At 37.9% G+C, this 9354-nt stretch overlaps 1 protein-coding gene across 4 annotated transcripts in view; it reads left to right on the forward strand.

Annotated features, from left to right (window-relative positions):
- Positions 1 to 7496, forward strand: part of fermt2 (FERM domain containing kindlin 2) — a 33980-nt gene extending 26484 nt beyond the window's left edge. For 2 of the 4 annotated variants that reach the window (XM_018727623.2, XM_018727626.2), the window contains 4 exons: positions 3446 to 3466; positions 4294 to 4418; positions 5167 to 5308; positions 5519 to 7496. In XM_018727623.2, coding sequence (XP_018583139.1) covers positions 3446 to 3466; positions 4294 to 4418; positions 5167 to 5308; positions 5519 to 5692 — 462 coding nt within the window. In that variant the 3' untranslated portion in view covers positions 5693 to 7496. The remainder of the gene's footprint in view (positions 1 to 3445; positions 3467 to 4293; positions 4419 to 5166; positions 5309 to 5518) is intronic. The other 2 variants (XM_018727625.2, XM_018727627.2) reach the window with 1 other exon arrangement.
- The last annotated feature ends 1858 nt before the right edge of the window (positions 7497 to 9354 follow it).

Below are 9354 nucleotides of genomic sequence, written 5' to 3' on the forward strand. Positions count from 1 at the left end.
AAAGACTGAAATGGAAAGTGAAAATCAAGCCACACTGAATGTCATGGTCTTTTAATAATAATAACAGTGCTCTCGATTCAAATGTTACATTTGGGAATATTACAGGTTGCAGCATTTAAGACTGACTTAGAATAGGCGTGTTGTCATAAAGCTGGCACATCTTTGACATATAATGCTTCAGCTAAAATATGCCTTTTTGTTACCTTTACTGTTCTATGCATGACCCCCTCAACCCCCCAACTTGTTACTTGCTCACTTTTCTTTGTGAGGTTTACATCATTCTTTAGCCTGTGATCCAAATACCTTGGCTCTTCAAACTATGTACCCGTTTGGGACCGGAATGTTGTCCTGCGTTGTAAAACCACTTTTACTCCTAGGTCAAAATGAACAAAACCATAATGCTGACATCTTTATTTAATCCTTGGTCAGATTTTCAAGAAAGCTGGGATATAAATATAATAAACTATTTTTCATTTCAATATTACTAACTTCTAACTACATTAAAATTATATAAGATTTAAAAAATTGTCTTAAAATACATGTTACCTGCTGATTGTTGACCAATTCACATTTTCACTGCTACAAACAAATGTTTGCTCAAAAATTTGTAATGAGTAGACTGCGTGTATTTGCTAAGGTTTCTTCTGAGCTGATTTAACCAAGAACCAGAACTGTTCATATTTTATGTATAATATACTGTAGTAATTTATTCAAACCATTGCTATGTTGTCTCTGAAGGTGCTCCTTTTTGTGTTGCGCATTTTTGCAGCATTTAAGGGTAACACTGAAAGATTGAGGCCAGCATCTTCCACTAGCAGATGTTTTTGAGCCATTCTCTCCAAATAGTAGCTAAAATTGTTTGAACCTAGTAATTTATTTTTTTTTTATGCTTTTCTATCTTTAGAATGTTTTCATGTGAGTGCACCATGTTACTGTTGGGGGGGGAATTAAATCTTGGTTTATCCAGCTTCCAGGTAAATATGCTGCCAAACAATCAGATTGGTTTTTATGGTCTTTGCAGAAAGTCTTTTAATGCAAATTTGCCATTTTCTGCAGAAACATGGTATGGAATATCTAAAAGAACTCTTCACAAGAAGGCATCTTAAAGCAAATACTATATGTTTCATTCATAACATATACTATTGTTATAATTTTCTGGACAGTCTGAGCCAATTTTATGTTGTCCGCAGTAATTGGCTTAGAGTTTTGAACTTCAGTTTTCTTAGTTTCCACAAAGCTGCATTGTATTTGAGACAGTGGTAAATGATAAAACATGCAGAAGTTCAAGTGTTGGTCAGAGGAAACTGGTCTAGGGTATAGTGTCAGTAGGGCTTAGATTGTTTTGTGTGAATTTTAATAGTTTGTCTCCTACTTGAAGATTATATTGGGACCAAGAGTTGATTACTCAGTTTTTAAATCAGTATAACACAGAGTGTATGAGGGCTTTGTCATCAGTTCTGTATTCAGGTACTCATGTAATGTGCTCCATGAAAATGATGGTATTGGACTAGGTGACTACTTCAAAAATCAACCGTCTGCCTGCCTGTCGGTAAAATGCGCTTTTGTTTACTCTGAGCCATACGCCACTTTGGAGAAAAGTGTCGTCTGGATGGATGGATGGATGAATTAATGAATTAATGTAAATGTTAGTAGCCTGGACAGTTTACAGTGGGGTGGGAGGCAACAGCAGGGCTTTTCAAACGGAAACACTGTGGTGTCATGGACTGATGCGGGTTTCTGGGCATTCTGAGTCTCTTGCCAGGAGTATTTTGGCTTGCCAGGAGCCATTATAAGTAGGTAACCGCAGTAAAGGATCATGCTCAACACTAGACCAGCATGTTTTTTTTGCTCACCTGCAGCTCCTTTTTTTTTTTTTTTTTATATAAAACTCTCCATATCACTTGAAATTCACCAGTATCCAATACAAGTGTGTTAATAAAAAATACAATTATGAGAAATTTAAAAAAAAAAAATACACATCAAGTTCAGAGGTATTGGGTGTTGCATGGAGATGGAAGATAATGAAGAGGCAGGACTTTACTGATGGGCTCAACTGGGAGATGTAGAAGCTGTAGCACTGTTGACAGACTTTTCACCAGCTGTTTCGCAACTTTTTTTTTTTTTTTTTTGAAAAATGCGGATTTGCTTATTCTTTGATCGCTGTCCATCGGTGCGTTGTCTGAAGCTTTGACGTGTGATTTAGAATCGGTACTCTAGCTCTCTTTAGAAAAATAAATAGAAAATGCTTAATACTAAATACTTTTTGCCATTGCAAACTTTTTTTGCTTCAGATTTGTAAGTCAGGGACCCACTGTACATGCATATGCAGTAATTAGTTCCTCAGTGTTGGTAGCTAAGTTAAGCAAAGTTTGAGCTTTCACCATTGGCAGCAGAGATGACATGAAGTTTGATTCTGTTTCTTCTTGCAGGAAGGCAAGGACCATCAGGTCATTCAGTTTATTTTTGTAGAGCGTGCTTTTCACACAGTGACACAGAGCGCTTGAACAAAGGCACAAGGCAAAGACAGTTGACTACAGACTAGTGTAATACATTATCAATGCATTTATCTAAGTTGGGGTGTAGGAGAAGGGGTCATGGCTATAGGGCTGTGAGAAACATCAGGAAATGAGTTCCACTTGGGCATGTGGCCCAAGAAATTAGCCTGGGAAAATGCAGCAGCTTTTCCCAGCTGTGGGAGAAGCAGATAGAGGAAGTTAGGGTTAGTAAAACCCCAATCTTAGCTCCCTTGGTGGAACTGTGCTACTCAAAGCCTGAAGGAAGCCCTTCAGGAATTTTGTGTGTAACTAAACTAGTTCATGGCAAATGCAGGCTTCTCAAACATTAAACAGTGCAGTATTTGAAATGTAGACTTGCAAATGCTAGTTACAGTAAAAAATATTTAGGTGTGCAGCACCGCCGAGTGGAAAGAAACATAACTACATAGAGCCAGCAATGTGTAGTCAACTAATACTAGATTAAAGGCTGATTTAAAAATCAACCTTTAATCTAGTATTAGTTGACAAACTAAGCCCAAAATATAATCTTAAGCAATGACTGAATCTTTAGAAGTGTATGCCAATAGTCTGCTGTGCTGTAGCCCATGTGTTTGACTATGTTTCCATTAAATACTCCAGATGAAAATGTGTACATCCTGTTTGGAAATGAAAAATTCAGTCCGAGGACACAGTTATCAGTCAACAAATATGACAGTCATTCCCATTTAGCATATGAAAGATCATTGGAGCAAAAACCATTTTTCTGTGACTTGCTGCTTTTCTGGAATGCACTACATTTGCTTTGTCTTTAGTGTTCTAGTTTTTAGCCTTCTTTTCGTTTTGTTTTGAAATGATTTTCCCTGCTTAATTGCCTTGTTCTCACAGCCTTTTCCATTTCTTTTTACCCTTTCCCTTTTTCCGTTTTCTCTGCTCTCCTTGCCCCTCTTCAGCCAGGCTATGTAAGGGACTTGGTAAGTCAAGAAGCTTGTCTGTTGGGTGTGGCACTAGCTTCTATTTTTAAATTTCGTCAAATTCAGCGTAACTGTTTAATAGAGAATTCAGTGAAACAAAAGGAAGGGAAAAGTACTTGATGTGCACAGGCAGGGATGCGTGGGGATCTTTGTACATTAACTAATCTTGTTAATAAAAACATTATTGTGATCTCCTTCACAATGCAACAGAAACCGCTTCCCTTCTACTTTAGGTAGACAAAATCATATCTGTTCCAAGATCTGCCAACATGTGAACAAAACAATGCCTTCTCTTTATTACTTGAATGTGTTGTGACTTGTTCTGTTTTGTAAAATTAAAATGATTATTATTTAGTCGGTGCTCCAATGTCAGAGCAGTATCATGTATGCTCAGTAGGTTTCAGGTTATACTACAAACTGGCTAATTGAAATGCTTGCCTGTTTTGTGCTTTGCTTAAGGTGTTCCTATCTATTATTTTGCAAACAGTTTAACCAAGTAACTGAGTTGCTAGGATGAACTAAGTTTGCAAAATCTTGTTTTTTTTTCTGCTTTGTTTCACTTAATGATGTTGTGTAAGGCAATCCTTAATATTGTAAATCACTGTGGCATGAATGCTGTCCTTTCAGATTATTTAAAATATGGCACCAATGAGCTGTTGCACAGGAGTGTGTACACTTTCTGCACTGTTTTATCTCTAGGATGCCATGTGTGGATTGTTTATGCAGCACTCTTTGCAACACACATGTAATCTGAGATCTGGGGAAGACCTTGAATACTGAAGTGACACTTTTGACTTGCCTGTCTAATTTTTTGTTTAATAAAACAGATCACAGCCCGGATCCTGGAGGCACACCAGAATGTAGCCCAGATGAGTCTGATTGAGGCCAAGATGCGCTTTATTCAAGCGTGGCAGTCCCTGCCAGAGTTTGGAATCACACACTTTTTGGCCAGGTAAGCCCCATCTCTGGAGTGTTCTTTGATTATTTTTTTTTTTTTTTTTTCCCTTTTTCTCTCCTCCCCTCTCTTCTCCTCCCCCCCCTTAACATTGTGGCTTCCTGCCTGCTATCTCTTCACTTTAAGGCTTAAATAGCTCTGGCACCATTAAGATGGATGTGTACAGCAAATGCTGAGCTTTTTTCTCATGTAGCTACATACATGTGGGTGGCATGGTGGCACAGCAAGTAGTGCTGCTGTCTCTCAGCACCTGGGTGGTGCAAGAGGACATGGGTTCGATCCCTGCTCACTCTGTGGAGTTTGCATGTTCTACCCATGCCTTTGTGGGTTTCCTGTGGGTGCTCTGGTTTCCTCCCACAGTCCAAAGACATGCTGTTCAGGTTCATCCATATTGTGAGTGATAGTGTGTGTTCCACTGATGTATGGATGAGTGACCCAGTGTAAGTAGTGAATCTAGCAGAGTAAGTCACCGCGGTGAATAAGGTGTGTGGACTGGTAACACTACATAGTTCATTGGAAGTCGCTTTCGAGAAAAGCTTCTGCTAAATGAAGTAATGTAAAATAGAAAAAACATTTACTATTTGGTGATATAATGGAACTTCTTATTTGAAATGGGATCAAAATATACACTTTCCCATGGCAGTTTAAAGATTTTTTTTTTATTATTATGATAACTTTCAGAATTTAGGATTTTTAATAACTTGGTAATGCAGACCTCTGAAATGATCTTTCTTGTTGCACACAGATTTCACGGTGGGAAGAAGGATGAGCTAATTGGTATCACATACAACAGACTAATTCGTATGGATGCCAGCACTGGAGATGCCATTAAGACCTGGAGGTTCAGCAACATGAAGCAGTGGAATGTTAACTGGGAAATAAAAATGGTACCCTAGTGCTTGTATTGAGTAAATTTTAAGTACACTTTCATGTGAAAATTTTACCACTGAAGATTTTCACTGGAGTTGGCAGATATACAAATGTATTTACACATGTAGTGGTTTTCTCAGCTATTTGTTAATGGATTGTAATATTAAGTACAGTCTGTGATTGTAGTCAGTATTGTAAATCCTAACATGTACTCACCTGATCTGCAGGTCACGGTGGAATTTGCAGATGAGCCGAGCCTGTCGTTCGTCTGCGCAGAGGTAGACTGCAAGGTGGTGCATGAGTTCATCGGGGGTTACATCTTCCTTTCCACACGTGCCAAGGACCAGAATGAAAGTTTGGATGAGGAAATGTTCTACAAGCTGACCAGCGGCTGGGTCTGATATTCTCTGTTTGGTGCAGGAGGGTTACTATTGGTTTAGGTGTATGCTTTTTTTTTTTTTCCTTTAAAAAAAAAAAAACCTCTGTGTTCATGTTGTTGAGCACATAACACTAATCTGCCTATGCAGTTCAGACTCAAGAACAGTGGGGAAGCCATATTTCCCTTTGTAAGTTTACTTCAGCCAGGAACCAGTCATCCAGAAGGCCCTGCTCAGTGCTTTCCCAGTTATGGGTTTTGAATTTTGGAAGGACCTTAATGCATGTTTTGTCTTTCTATCAGTAAGTGGATCAGTCAGTTCCCATGTTCTTCAAGAGTCTGTTTCTTCCCCAAAAACCCTTGATCTTATTTTATATCAGCTTTAATAACCCTGTACTCTTTGTGCTTACGTCCAGCCAGAAACACATTTAATAAGATGTTGATTTATTTATTTGTCTAACTTTTAAATACCTTTGCCACCTTTCTGCCCCGTGCTAATTTGTTTGGATGTTTTCTGACTGTTTCCAAGTGATTCACAATCGTAAAATGATCTCACTTCCTCCGGTGAATTTATGGTTCTCTGGTGAGCATATGTAACACCCTTCCCAAATTGTGCATGAACATATCTAGGTTGACATGCACCTTAAATGTCAACTAAGAATAATAGTATTATTGGTGAGGCAGGTCAAAATTATGAAGATTAGTTTCAGCCTTTGGATGAAGGATTGTTTTTCTCCAGTTAATATGAAGTAATTTTGTAGCACTTCGATAATGTAATGAAGTTTAATTTGCAAGTAAGCTGTTTCAGAACACTTTAATGGAGAATGAAGTATTGGTACAGGAAGACCTCCGTTTATGAAGTTAAATGCTAAAATGCTAATTTTTAAAAAAATTTGTTTTCTTAACCTCAGGCAATCTCATGGCCTTATACCTTAGTTTAACCAGTTTTCTGTCTCCCAGGGTTTGATGAGTTGGAAGTGGAACTTTGGTTCCCACACTTGATGTGAGCAGATAAGTTTGTGTTAGCTAGGGTTAGAAGCCCTGATATCGATACCCATCTCCATCTCGCCTGTGACTTAACTGTATCTTCGTTTTTCCCTCTGCTGCATTTCCAGTGCTACACCGTGAACCTAAACTACTACTTTATGTAGTGTTGAGTCAAGATGAGTTTCCCTTCGTTTGGCTGCCTTGCTTCTTGTATTATCGTTCACCATATAGTATTATTCAATAAAATGTTATTTTTACACACTGATAATAGGTCACCAGGTTTTAAGAATATGCAAAGTCTGTTTCTTTTTTCCTTAGTATGAAGGAATGCAAATGAAGTTTTTGTAACTAATGTAAAAAACACAGGTTTTATAGAATTGTACAGTTATGTCAATGTTGCCTTTTTCCAAACATACCCAACCTGCATCAAAAAAGCCATCTTTAAACTGTAGTATTAATAATTCTGCCTGGAAATGCTAAAAAATTTATACTGTACAACATATACTTATTAGTCTCAAACTCCAGGTGAAGGAAAGCAAAATTTTGCTAAATCCTCTTAAGCATTGTTATAAAAATAAGGGCTTTTAAATTAAGGTTTTTGCTTTATTCTTTAAATTTTTTTTTTCCACTTAAATATATGCATGTTTCACAGCAACAATCCAGTTTTGTTACACTTTTTGAGTATCATAATGAAGAATTCTTTGGCAAAACTTCACTTTCTCAAGCTGTGGTTTGTTTTTGTATATATGAATCAAAAAAAAAAAAATGAAGGCAGTCCTCTTTAAAGTCTGGAGTTTGAGACAAATTGCCATTAATAAAGCTTAAAGTTTCTCACCCTCCAATAACATGTTTTGTTTGCCTCCAGATGTCCGAAATAGCAGTGCATGGCCTGCTGTTTTTAGACTGTAAAAAATGCATTTTATTTTAAAAATAAATTTTTATTTATGCATAGCTGTGATTGAGTGACTTTTCAGTTTTCATATATATGAATGAAATTTTGAGGTTAAGTATTTTTGTAAAGTAGTACTTAGTATAATGTAACATATGTTCTTGACGAGACTGTGACTAATGGTGTGTGGACCAGGACCAGTGGTGAGGTAATGCTCCACACCCCTGCTAGAAGGGCAAAACTGAATCACATCGTCGTTTTGGATTCTTTGAGGTTTTGTCTTCTATGTGCATGACTCCTATCACATCAGCTACTGGATGTTCATGGCTGAGATGTTTTTGGGGTTAAAAAAAAAAAATTGAGGTCACATTTCATAAAGGATGATCCATAAATTAATCTTGTAGTCGTACAGTCCCAAGTGAAAGTCATAATGAGGTGGTCATGGAAGTCATCCTCTCCTCCATGTGTATTTTCAGGGACCAATGTGGAAATTTGTTAGATCTTTTAAAATGAACTTGAAAGCTCCAAGCAGAAAGCACTTCTCTGAATATTAGTTGCCTCATACTATAACCTTCTATACATATATTTGTTCACGCTTATCTGAGAGTTGCTGCTTCAGTCGTTTGAATCCACAGTATTTCAAGCATGAAATCAAAGAGCATCATACAACTCTTCCAAGTATTACCTACACATGTAAACAGCACCTGCATCTGTAAGCAGCAGCTTTAAAATGGATAAGTGCTCAAACGGGTGTAACCGTTGCTCTTGTGCTGGGTCAGCCCCAAGTGGATTATCTGACATTACGGGAAGCTGCAGCATTTTGACAAACTGCTCAACTGTCAGGAACCTGAATAGCGAATCTTCGTGTAGTACAAATAAAATTGCTGTAATAGATTTTAACATTTTTTTGTTGTAGTTTCTGAAAATGTCAGTACATTTTTTTTTTTTTTTTTTAAATTAGGTGAGGATCCATCTGATACAATCTCTGCAACTCTTATTAGTATTTAGCTGATGCCTTTGTCTAAAGAAACTTCCAGTGCCGAATATACTGCACTGAACTACTTAATTTACCCATTCAGATTGCTTAGCAGTTTAGCTCACATGCACAAGTTCACCTTAAATGTCTCGAGTGTTGGAGGAAAACCATGTGAACCCAGGGAGAACATGCTAACTCCTTGTGGACAGCCAGGCTCAGACCCACAGCTCTATAGCTGTGAGGCACCAACATTACCTGTTGTGCCTCTTTGACTTTAATTTCTTGTATGTTGTATACGTTTGCAGGTTTTCATTTACAGACCGAAGACACATGGACCAAGGAAATGGTAAACCGCGTCTGTAACCCCTTACCATGAAAACCAGTCACGATGACAAATTTTTGATTTGACAACTCTTACCTATCCATACCAATTAAGTTCAAGTTTGTCATAGGTACAAGTATCATGACATTCTTCCTGAATGCTTCTCCACAGACTATGGACAAAGATAGAGACAATAGAAATACTGCACAAACAAAACAATGACAGTAGTGCAATAGCAAAAAATAATGGTAATAGTACTAATAAAACCAGTTGACAGCCAGAGAACTCAGAATGGGAGAATGAGAATCCTTAAAGGGGCAGTGTAATTTACCAATGTGCTTGGGTGGAGCAGTCCAACTCTAGTTACTAAAGGTGGCACATTGGTTAGTGTTGTATACTCTTACAGTAGTGGGGTAAAAGCTGTTCCTGTACCTAGCGGTGCGGGTTCGAATAGACCTGAGCCGCTTTGCAGACGGCAGAGAAGAGAAAAGTGCCCGTGCGGGGTGACTATGA

Source organism: Scleropages formosus, chromosome 15 (assembly GCF_900964775.1).
Source record: "Scleropages formosus chromosome 15, fSclFor1.1, whole genome shotgun sequence".
Lineage (NCBI taxonomy): Eukaryota > Metazoa > Chordata > Actinopteri > Osteoglossiformes > Osteoglossidae > Scleropages > Scleropages formosus.